The 13,317-nt window shown below is 35.1% G+C and overlaps 1 protein-coding gene across 8 annotated transcripts in view; it reads right to left on the reverse strand.

Moving 5' to 3' along the window:
* The window catches only part of EXOC6 (exocyst complex component 6), an 86,188-nt gene that overhangs the window by 24,546 nt on the left and 48,325 nt on the right, over nt 1-13,317 (reverse strand). For all 8 annotated transcript variants that reach the window (XM_072931123.1, XM_030276106.4, XM_072931122.1 and 5 more), the window contains one exon: nt 7,624-7,765. In XM_072931123.1, coding sequence (XP_072787224.1) covers nt 7,624-7,765 — 142 coding nt within the window. The remainder of the gene's footprint in view (nt 1-7,623; nt 7,766-13,317) is intronic.

Genomic DNA, 13,317 nt, shown 5'->3' on the forward strand with positions numbered 1-13,317 from the left:
AACTCACACTGATTAAAATCAAACAAACCAACAAACAACCTTTCAACAGTTTCTCCAATAATCCTAAAGAATAATAATTTTAGCACTATTATTAGAAATTTTGCTTAAAATTCTAACCCAGTAGTAATGCTACGACCATAGAAACCAAGATATTTTTTAGCCTGAGGTGCATGATTACTGAAGAATTTCAAAATAATACCAATTCCATGGCTGTCAAAGTATTTTCAGGCATCTGCCTTTGTTAGAGCAAACCTCCACCTCCAGCCAAATATCATTAAAGGACAAACACTAAGGTGGGAGTTGGTTTCATGTGTAGACAACAGGTAGAAAGCCCTACATGCCTTTTAGCCTGCTTATCAGTAATGAACTTCTGCTCATTCTGAACTGGCTGTCAAAATTGCAGGTAAAAATATATTCATAATACAAAAAATGGCAACATGGTAAGTGAAAGAAAGTCAGCAACTAATATAAATAAGGAAAAGATCAATAGTTGTTAAACTTAAAAATAAATATACAGTTTGTTGTGATTATCCCAGACACAAGTTAATAACAAAGACAAACAACCACTACCTCACATCCTCATTCAGGTTAGGTATCTTATTTCAAAAGAACTTGAGAGTATTTTTCTTATGCCCTTCAGGTAGAACACTCAACAAAACAAAGTAGATACTACTGCAACAGCTTTAGCGAAGCATAAGCCAAGGCAATGAAAGGTAATTTTTTTTCCCAAGTTTAAGAAACAGGTCATTCAATGGTAGAGGAAACAAAACATATGAATCCAATTTCCAGACCCAGTGCTAAACTCTACTGTTCGTAATACTAACATTTAGAAGTTATATTAAATCCTTAATATATTTTTTTTAAAGGCTAGTTAGAAAACATGGATTATGTAGAGGCAAAATCCAAAAAAACACTGCTGTCTGAGCTAACACGATGGTAAAATAATGGCCTCGAACATTTACTTCTGAATGTGTGTTTCAACTTAAAGAAGACTAATGAATTCAGATCGACTATTTCACAAGTCTAAAACACAATTTTAGATAATGACATCTATTTAAATGGAACAAAAAACTACTAGGACCATCTCAGAATACTTAAAAACAGCTTAGTAATAGATGGATATGGTATTAGAATAGCACCTTTACCAGTAGAAGCAGAATTTATTACTTGAATTACACTAGTGCAAAAGTTATTTCATGAGAGTCATGTAATAGGAGAATGAATTCAACTGCAATACAACTGTACTATTTGTCACTGAAAAAATAAAAAGTAACAATCAAATGCTTAGGGAGACCACTGTAATGTCACAGACAAGAACTGGTAACATTGGCAAATGCTCACTAATTACTGTATTCAAGTGTGGATTTGAAATTGTCTGGTCTTCCTACTTTATAAGTAATACCAGTTTTCTAAAGGCGTTTTCACAGAATTTTAATTTATCACAAACATGCCTTTAAAAAAAAACAGTAGAAAAAACATACCTTAGGCTCAGTATTTTATAGGGAGAGTTTTCTCATAATAAACTCTTTAATAAAATCAGCAAAGACAAAACAGCTTGTACAATCACCAGCCTGCAGAATGACGAAGATGCCTAAGCCTAGGAACCTTAGGCACCCTACTGAACAACCCAGGCTGAAGGCCTGTGTGTCCACATGGCTGTCTTCTGTTTTTCATGGCCACTAGGAACACCCTTTTGTAAGGACAGCAAAGCTGGCTCTGAGCTCAGCCAAACCCAGAGTTCAAAATGGAACACCACACTCCAGCAGGGAATCCTAAGCAAAGCTCCACAGCAAACAGATGAGGAGAGATAAATGAGTTCTGAGCTATGACAGAACATTAATAAGGAGGAGATGCATGATGGTCAAAGGGGGTCTTTTTTAAACTCCTTAAACCACAAAAGTAAGGCCAATCAGATCATCTGATCTGATCCCAACTTTCTGCTCATACCCAGCACACTGCCACCAGCTTCCCCCACCAGAATCCCAGCTCTTCCAGCCACTCCAGAATTATAGCTAGCACTGGGAAAAAGAAGATCAATGGCAAGAAAGGGGTTACAGAACTGAAAAGTAAATATAACTGAAAACTATGACCTTCAGAAAGTCTTTTCAGCTAGCTTTTGGCACTTTTTACTTCGGGAGGTATCTTCCTAGAGCAGAATACTCTTACATGCCACAGGGCAAATATTTGCATCTTTTATGTGCTCATCAGGCTAAGAGAGTTTGGAATTTATCCTAATGCATTAAATAATGCAGAATAATTTTGTTTCTCTACATAATACTTACTAGCATTGCAGCTGTAGAACAAGAAATACATAATGTACCAAACCTAATTGTTGTACAAGCTTTGTTCTCTTAAACTGCAATTTTATACTATGAATGCATTCACAACATTAGGGACACTCATTATAGCACAAACATTTATTCTCACATTTGGAACACTCTTGACAGGTGACTATAATAGAATTTGTTTCATTATTATAATTTCATGAGTTCAGAGGGCAAAAAGATAATCTACTTATGGTAACAGTCAGACAGCTCCCCCTCCACCCTCAGCTCAGGGCTTTTAAGTTTTGCTAACAATTTTCAGAGCTAATTAAATATTTTCTACTGCGCAACATATTAGGAAGATATAAGAACAGGATTAACATTCTTAATGTCTTTGTCCTAAGGGCCCTTTTCTAGATAGTAATGAAACACTGTCATATATACATCTTTTTAAATATTTACCCCCTACAATCATTCTAGGCTTAAAGAGGATTTGCAGGGGTAGGGGGCTGGTTGGATGTTTGGCTTAATGTGCATAAAAGCATTCTGGAATTTTATAATATAGGAGAATGAAATGCAAAGATCACTATTAAACTGTCACTCTTAGGGGCAAACAACTAGTTGTTTGGCAGTTTGAATCAAAAACTCAAATGTTTGGGAAAAATCTGTTGAAAATATACAGTATATGAATCTGGTATTCACAAGGGTTTTGTTCATCTTCTCGTCCTCTGCTTAGTTGATATTGTGTATTTAGAACAAGAACAATGTGGGTCCTCAGTATGTACAATCCCAACATACTTCCTCATAACAAATGGTTTAGAAATATAAAGAAGATAGGATCAAATGAAACAAATATACAAAAACAGACTGGAAGGTAACACATCAATTATAATGATGAATATAAATGTCGCAAAGATTACTTCAGTCCATTTTCTTTGGAATATTTTGCTTTGATCCTATAACTACATTTTGTATTCAGGATACATGAGAATTTACATATATATAAATATATATATATATATATATATATATATATATATATATATAAGTATTAATGGAGATCTTAACATAAAGGCTTTATCTACTAAATGGAATTTAAGACACCTTTAACTGTAAATTGCACTGAATTTCTACATAATTCTAGAATTATTAACAGGTCTCTTAAATTTATTGGCTCAAAATCCCATCTTTTAGACATCATCTGGTTGTACCTCACTGTTGGTCTGGGCATTCAGTACCTAATTCTTGACAAATAGTTTTGCTGCTCTGTGGAAGAAAAGAAAAACCAGAGTCCAGACTTTGAATCAAAAGCTAAATGAGGACAGCTTAACTCCAGTCTCATAGCATTGACTCACAGGAGGGACAGCAAAGCTACAGAAGTATTTTAAAGGAAGAGCAGAGAATCCGGTGACTGTCTCAGCCACTTTGCAGCCCTGTTGGATGCTCCAGCTGTTCAAACAGGCCTGGGGGGAGCCTTGCTGAGGGAGCTGCCAGCTGGCCAGGCTGCAGCCCCAGCTCCAGCGAGGTCTCGCTGCTTCCTGTGCCGCCCCTGCTGCCAGATGGGAGCGGCAGATGAAGGATGGCCTCCAGCCAGTGAAGTTAACCTGAGTGCCCAGAAGGGAGAGGAGGCAGGTAAAGCAAGGGGTCTCCAGAGAAGAATATGGTGCCTTTTCAAGGAAATACAGGATCTGGGTTCCTCAGCTTCTGGCATGCCCACCTGGAGACCACTTTTGTGTGGGCTCAGCAGAGAACGCTTTGGTCAGGATGTCACTTGCTCTTGGATGCTGCCGCTCTCCAGGCAGTGGGGAAGGAGGGACTGCCAGGAAGCCACACAGAGGGCTGATCAGGAACACACCGAGTACCCAGCTCTGCACTAACTCTCCACTAACCCTTGCTTGCTTATAGGCAAGACCCAAAACCTTTTCACCCTTTCACATATGGGTGCAGAAGGATGCCCACTCACCTATATTTCATTCTGTCAACTAATCCTGCCTCACAATTAATCTATGTTAAAACACATCAATTAAAAAACCCAAAAACATTTAGCTCCTCCAACAATTACAACTTTAGACAAGTTCAAATTTCTTAATAAGAAGCTGATGTAGGCTAAGTAGATCTGGATGGTGTCTGAAAAGCTCATTCTGTATTATGCATACCTTTCTTCCTGTAAAGTGAAATACAGTAACCCACATTTGAATTTCATCTTCAAGAAACAGAAACATCCCTTCCCAACCCATTTCCTTCCTTGAAGAACCAAAATGTAATATTCAAGCAAAAGACTACTCTTTGGATTTTATTCAATGGGACTCAGTACATTCTATTTTCTGAACAGTGTTTCAGGAATCTCAATCATCCTAGTGAAAATAATCACTGAGAAAGAATGGTACAAAATACAAGGGTAAAACACCGCTCTAGGTTATAAAATTTGCAGAGAAAGTAGAGAAATACTTTCATTAGAACAGGACAAACTGAAATCAAACTGAAATCTTTTTGGAACGTTTGGAAGGAAACAAAAAACATGCTAGAAGAAGAGCAAGATGATGAAAACTTTTTTTTTTCCCTAAGAAGAGCACTTACTGACTTTAACAGACTGCTGGATTGTTGTTTGTAATGTTGATTGCTTTTAAACAGAAAAGGAAAAAAACTAATGAATTATCACATTTTTCTGATTTTATTTAGATCTCTCCGGTTCATATTAGAAAGAATAAAACTATAATGTTAAAGATCAGAAAAAAAAATCTACAATATTGGCAAGAATTTTTAAACGTTTATGTTCAGATATTATTAAGTTTCTACATGTCATCCAAATTCTTAGTTCAAAATTCATCTGAGTATACTCCATTGTAAGTAAAATGTCAAACCCATTAATACAATACAGTAGAAAACTCCCAACAGTTGTGAAGTATTCGCACACTCTAAGCACTAATTGAAATGTCACTGTCGTATCCATTAATCCCAAAGCATCAAAGAATAAAGCTGGGGGAGGGTGATGAGTAAGAACATAAATCACAGGCATCACAGAGAGGCCTGGAATGCGCCTGTGATGGACCTTATGAATGAAACCACATCAGCAAAGCAGTCTGACCAAAATCTTGTGTCACTCCTTTATTCCACAGACTGCAGAATGTGGTTTGTTGCAACACACTATTCTGACAAGCTTCCATAATTGTACTTAAACTACTCAAAGGGTTTCTGTTTCTATGCAAAACCTTTTTTTTTTTTCCTAACATGCTTTAAAAGCCTTTCACAGAGGAAGAAATGAAGCTCATTCTATTAGCACTTATATAGCCCATGCTAGAAATTACACAGTGGTGGAAAAATGCATTTCTCAGTTTTTAAGTTACTAGCTTTCTGAAACTTTCTTATTTTGGCCAAAGTTTTGGTATGTCCTGTCCATGCCATATACTCAGAATAACAGCTACGTATGAAAAAGTATGTAATTTTACATATATAATATATTATATAATTGTATTTTTATAATTTTCTATAATTATGTATTTTTGTGATATAATTTTATTTTGTTTAAAATAATGAAATGTTATCATTTTAGACTAAATAAAACTCTACTAAGATTTCTTTACTGAATAAAGTTTCTGCTGTGCATCAACCAAAGATGCTAGATAGAATGGTAATAGAAATTAGGAGAACACTAATCAGGGCACATATCAACCTTGGCCTGAGAAGAAAAAGGTCTGAAAACAACCCAAAGACCAGACAACAGCTGGAAACATTGGAACTTCCCCCTTCTTTGCTGTGAAGATACTGTGAAAGTCACCTGCAAGACATGCATTTTATCCCCTGTACTGCCAGAAATCCCAGGGTGAAACAGGGCATTGGTCATCTACAGAGAGTAGTGAAATACTGTGTTGTTCACAGCTGATATTTTAAATATTAGAAACAATTAGAATAATATTGTAATGGACAAGTTTTCTTCACTGTTACACTATCTGTTCAGAAGGCATATGATAGTTTACTGGTTGCATTAATTCACCTTGTTAAGATGAATGATTATGATGTCAGTATTATGAATACCATATCATTTCTCTTTTAACAACTGGTATCTTTTTTATATCTAGGAAACTACACAAATGCACAAACACACTCCTATGTACCTACCTGAAAAATACACTATTAAATTTGCAACATCAAGCATACTAAAAGTAAGAAAAGTCAAACCATTATCTGTTTGGTTAACTTGTACAAGCACAGAATTTTAATGTCACAATCACAAATATTCTATCAATTTGACCCTGAAAGGCCCTAAGGCTGGACAATGAGGGACTGTCAGAAAGATGCCTGCTCTACCTGTTACTGAGTTCAGCTGGAATGTAACAACTAAGGCAGGAGAAGGAAAGACAAGTATATGGTTGAAATGTCAAAAACATCCCTACGTCTGTCTCTAGACTCCCACAAGAACCTTTTGTGATGCTAACCAAATTGCTTGAAATTAAATTTTCAAATTTTCAGTTTCCCATAGGTGGCTTCTAATGGAGTAGTCACCAGTTTTTTTTCATGTATCCAAACTAAAAGCCTCAGGATCTGACTTGTATAACTGCCTCATTTTACAGCTGTCACCAAAATAAAATAAAAAAAAAACAAACAAAAGAAAAACTAAAAAAAACAGAGCAGAAGAATCTGAAAATACACAATGGAAAAAATCTCTAGTGAACCTTTCCACTGTATCTCAGTCATCAACTATACAACCATCCCTAACACATATTCTTGGAACTTCCTTCCTACAGATCAACAGCTCAACCCTGAGCCAAGAGCTCCATGCAAAACATGAGGTAATTAATGCTGCCTTCAGCACTGTATTGAACCAGTTTATAATTCTGATACCATATTTTAAACAGTGACAGTAAAACAACATCTGTTGTTTACTAAATGAGTACCATTATTCCACACAGAAAGACAGTAGCAGTTCTAGGAGTGAGGAAACCCTACATATCAGCACATTTAAAATCTGTATCATTATAGATGAACTCCAGAGGAAATATTAAAATTTCATAGACATTTGACCTTTTTTTCTTAACTGTTAAAACATAATATTTATGTAGTAGTTTTGGGCAATTTTTTACTAAACAAATCTTTACTGGATATAGTGATTATGATCCCGTTAGGAGTAACAACAATGTATGTTTCAATTGAGATATTTTAGTTAAAAGAAAAGTTTCATTAAAAACATTTCCCAGGAATGCCAACATACTTACTTATAAATACTTTTACAAGAAGAAGTACTGTAATATTATTTTTAATAAAGGCAAAGTTTTAGTAGATTATGGAAAAGGATCACTATATAGCTTACACTAAGTAAGTTTTTTCAATGTTAAGACCAATACAGATGGGAATATATACTTACATTCACACTGTATCACATCTAAATTAAACTGCTGAATTGCTCCCATGCTTATTTGTTTTAATTCACTGTCCAGTAGCATCTGCATTAGGGACATTGAAAGATGCTGGCAGGCTGACATGCAAGCTGTCTGGGCCACTTTTCCCTAGTAGAAAAAGCAACAAGTTTTACAATAGAAACAAATGATTTATCACTAAAGAATTGCTCATCTGATTTGATTTTAATATACATTCTAAGTCTCACTGATACAAAACTTAGATTAGGAGGAGAGAGATCACACTTCCTGTTATTTCTTTGACCTATTAGATTTGTTTCTATTAGATCAAACAGAGAACTAGATTAAAGAGATGTTAAAGCAATTATTGCTATTTCTTCCAGCAATCCAACAGTCTTCATAAATACAAGGACATTTCCAAAACAATGACAATTAAAGTTGCTGAAGCATATGAACAGCTTTGTGGATTTATTTAAGTATTTTTAACCCAAACAGAATGAAAGCAAGAATGTAATGAAAATCAACATGCAGCATGTTTTTAACAATAGCAAATTAAATAAACTCCCAACTTTATATAAACCAAAATGATTGCAGTTAGTTGGGGCATTTCTTGTAAGAGCTTGTGCTAATTGTTGGTAGTTTAATTGCTCAGATCCCATCTCAATGTTTACTGCTAAATTATTTTAAAAATTCATGCTACTCCATTACCTCAGGTGCTTAATAAATCAGTGCTGCCAATGACCAACTACTTAGAAAATGAAATGTAGCCCTCTGCTGTACAAAACAGAAATAATTTCCCAATCACAGTCTAGCTGGCAATATTGTTCTCCTCATCATCTATATGTATTGAGACAATTTTTCCAATATGAGACCAAAAATTAAAACACAAAGTCAGACATTAACCTGAATAAATTATTTACAATTTAGTACAATAAAATTTAAAGATAACAAAATTCTACCTTAAAGTTAAGAAAACCACTTGAGACCAAATACCAAATCAGATGACACCATTCTGTTCACAGCACTGCCATCTCTTAAAACAGAGTGATCTTGGTGTCAAATGCAACTATATAAATCTCTGTAGTTTAATGTTTAATCATTCTTTTCAACTGATGTGTACATTGCAATGATATTGAAACAAAGGTAACAACATATTTACACAAAAGAAATCATAGTAACATAACAGAGCTACTGGAGCACATGGCACTATTGTTTTACTTCTACTCATCAGTACAGTGATATCACCTATTTCTCTAAAGTAATGGGTCCCCAGCTGTTTTCTGCAAAGTCAGGTTGATCCGTTCACTGTTAACTCCCAGAGACACATATAAATAATGAACAACTGTAATGGACAGTTCACTGTCCCAAAAAGTTTGGAAAGTTCTGCTCCAACATCTGAAGAGCCAGGTCTTGTCCTTAATAAGTCAACTTGCTAAGATGACTGAATTTTCATGTGCAGAAAATTTTCATAACAGAAAGCAAATTTGGCCCCAAATATTTCACACTTTAAAAATCCATTATTTGTTAAAAGGTAATTAAAATATCGTGAATACAATAGAAACCCTTCAACTCTCCTCACATTCACACTGAAACATTAAATGTCTGTTGCTAATTCCTTTCTAGCATTAGGACACCTTGAACTGTAAGGAGCTTTTTATGAAAATGACATGTCAGTTTCTTAATTGAAAATCTCAGAAAAGCAAATAACATATTTGAGCAAAATAGATGAACTGACAACAAGGAATGTAGGAAACAATACAAGAACAGCATGCTTAAAAGTCTCCCAAACCCAACAGCAATTATACTGGGAGACATGCAGCTCTATTCCCCAAGCAGAACAATATCAATATGAATGGGGGCAAAAAGAAGAAAAAAGAATAGGCAAAAAAGGAAGGAAAAAGGGAGGTGAGAAGGGGACTAAATGGGCCACAGTTCATGTAATTACAGTGTAGTGCGCTTGAAATACTTAATGGAAATGTCATTTTGATTTAATGGAACAACTAGTGCATCTCTGTTTAATGTACTGCTCCATCAAATCAGCTCCATGTCCTATTTATGCTGCCACTATAATGTAATAAAAGTTCAACCAGATTAATAGGTTGTCATGAAAAATTTCAACATTCAGTTTATTTCATATGGAAACAATGTGTACTCCTCTGCTATCTCAAATAGATGACAGAATCTTATATTTCTAACAAGATGTATAGTTAATTGTTACATTCTGGCAAATATCAATAGTACTGGAGCACAAGATAATGGTTACAATACAGAAATGACACAGCTAAACCCACTCGGACTTTAAATAAGTATAAATACATGTACATTTAATGTGGTTTTTGAAGTATAAAATGGAAACATCCTAACATATAAACTATTTCCAACTATGTAACTTGAACTACAGGCTTATTGTTCAAATGACACATCAACAAATACTACAAGTATACTATATACAGTAGATACTTACTAAAAATCACTTAATATTCTCAAATTTAGAGAAAAAAAATAAATCTACGTATATTTATCAAAATGCTGAATTTTAACTAAGAGAAATGTGAACTATACTATGTTATCCTCTTCAAAATTCAGTGCTTCCCAGTTCAAATTACACTGGATGCATGATACCAAGAAAAGAATAAATTTAACATTTGTGTTTGAAAAATAGAATCTAGTTAAAAATTCATCTCCAAATTTCCAACATCTACCACATCATCAATTCCTTGTCAATTTTTCATAAAGCATTTTGAAGAGGAAATATAAGGATCTGTGAACATAGCAATAACATTTATTTCTCAGGATTGAAAAAATATCAGTTATTTTTAAAACAATCTTGATGTTTGTTTTTTTTTGCTTTTTTCAATTACTATTATTATTTAAGGGGGTGGGGGTGGCCATGGTTATCTAGCAATTAAATACCTATATTCAACAGCATGCAGAGATTCAGCAGGCTTCTCACATTTGCCCTAGTTGCCTCCCATTTGGAGACACTACTATTGTCTCTGCGGTGCCTATGCTAATTGCTCCTATCTACAAAACCTATTCTTCCACTCAGTCAGTGTAAAGTTTAGGAAACAAGGACCCTATTCTATAGGCAAAAACACCTGCTAACAGTGTTAAAGGCAACTGTTTTTTCACCCAGCCTCCACATTTTGCTGAAATACAAGTTTGTAAAAAGAGAAAACCCTTAGACAAACTTCTTATATTTCAAAGGAGCTTGTAAAGAGAATCTGCTGACATATTAAATCCTTTTTTATAGGACCCAAAAGCTTTTCTCCTAAGAACAATTGTAGTAAAGAGACATTTGGCTCCTAGGAAATTCCCAAAGGGTCAGCCATATGCATCCTTGCACGGCACCTTCGCGGTGCTGCTTTCTAAAGCCCATGCTAGCTGTCTCAAAAGCAGCTTTCATCATTCACTGGGGTGTCAGTCAATATGATTTATGGACTGCATTCAACAAAGTCAAAGCATATAGAATGAGAAATATGACTACAATCTGCTAATTTGTTTTGTATTGAGCCACTTAGGAGTCAAAGACCTGATGTCAGGCTGAGACCAGCAACACAATTAACCAGCCAGTGACAGATTCATCCATCCTCCCTGCCAGGCTATGCCAATCAAAGACAGCATGAAGCAGCAGTTGCAGAAGTCAGTAAGAAAACCCATTCTCTAAGTAGCCGGTGGAGGCTGTTGATTGACAGTTTTTGAATATAGCTGCAGAAAACCACCACCCCTTCACCCTCACTGCAAGCTGTGAAATTAGGCTTTTGCTGCCAATCACTGAAACAATAAAATAACACAAACTGCTATCCTCAGCATAAAAAGAAAATAACAAAACTTACCCGTTAAATCTAAGATGCTAAGGTGAAGAATTAATTTAGCAATATGAAATAACAAAATGTTATTCTTTCTGAAAATGTAAATAAATTAAACATACAAATTTTATCACTCAAGGTTAAAAACTCCAACTTTTGAACTATTGATAGAATACAAGTATACTAAAAACATGAATGGAACTTTTACGAATCAATTTTACTTCCAGTCTCTATCCCAAATGTTACCAAAACAATTAAAAATACTTAACTGAAAGTAATTTGTAACTGTCACTTTTCAATAGACATTCTTTTTCAACTTTGTATTGACAAGACACATATCTAGAATAAAAATTCAACTAATTCTAAACTTAGATTAAAACCACTTACATACAGACCCATATAATTTCAAGTTAATTCATCTGGAAATACAAGAAAACATTTTTCCCTAACTCTTCAAAATAAAACTAAAAAGGGTAATTCCTTAATAACAAATTTGATCATCCAATTTACTTCATGAGATTAATGGCTGTATAATAAAACTTTAATTTGCTTTTTGATTCAAATAATCTAATGGCACTGTAAACTGCAAGATTAACTTAAAATGGGACATAAACATAATCCCAAAAGACTAAGTTCTTGTGAATTCAGAAAACAGAACCATAAAGAACTGCATGACTTTCCAATTATAACCTTCCCAGAGCCACACAGCCTCTGTGTTTTACATTGCTGAAATTCTGCTAGCCTTTGACCATGAAATAACCAGCAGCCTGAGACCTATACAACACTACCAGGAAATATTTCTACACAAAACACAGAGCTCATGACACCAGAGCTTATGCTTGACAGTTCACCAGCATGCTGAGTATTCAAATGATGGAAGTGTTGATTGCGATGAACCACCATTGTCAATTAGTCCAACCTTCTACTTGGAGCACTGTTGCCAAGACTACTTCAGGTCCTTTGACCTTTTTTGCTGTGGACCCTTCAAAGTTACTGAGGATGGGAATTCAGCAGCCTCTTTGTGCAATCTCCTTCAACTCTGCACTACTCTCTTTAAGCACATTTTCCTTCTAATAACAAAGTTCTACCTCTCAGGCTTCAACCTGTGACCACAGCCACATCTGAATTTGTCAGTCCAGCCAAGAAGTTTGGTTCCATCAGTTTTGTATTTGTTCTTCAAGAAGTTGTAGGCTGCCACTGGATCTCTCCTCAGCCTTCTCTTTAACAGACTAAAACTCCACCTCCCTACGCCTCCACTAATAACTTATGCTCTAGGCTCCAAACAACTTGGGAGCCTACTGCAAGATTCATTCTCCAGGTTTTAATAATTTAGCAATATTAACCTAATCATTTTCACTGTCATGACAATGCTTATGCCAAATCAAAATAAATTCCTCATACGAAAAAACATTACAGCGTGAAAATAATCAGGGGATGGGAGAAGTCTTATATGCAATTCATCAGTTTCTTAAAAAAAAAATTTAAAAAGTAAATAAAGAACACCAATACACACATTCCCTTGACCCCAGACAAATGTAGCAGAGGAATGATGGAACTTTCACTGATTCTTTATTCAGCTATATCACTCTATCCTAATTCTGTATGCAAGTCTCATAGCTGTATTTTGATACCTGACCTCTCTTTCAAGAGGTCTCAGTCTCTAAGTTACTTCATTTGGTATGCAAGGCACACCCTTATCAACCTTCTGCAAGGTTTTTAGGACTCCTGCTGTCTGTCCCAGTGTATGAAAGCTCAGTGTTAGTCATTAACCTGATCCCTGCATGCATCCACACAAGGTACACAGCAAGTTATCAGCAAAACAGAAAGGGTCTTTTTATTAAATGATTAAAAATTGAAGCAATAAGCCTGCAGGCAGTTCATAGTTTTCCTGTT

The sequence above is a fragment of the Taeniopygia guttata genome, chromosome 6 (genome assembly GCF_048771995.1).
Source record: "Taeniopygia guttata chromosome 6, bTaeGut7.mat, whole genome shotgun sequence".
In the NCBI taxonomy this organism is placed as follows: Eukaryota; Metazoa; Chordata; class Aves; order Passeriformes; family Estrildidae; genus Taeniopygia; species Taeniopygia guttata.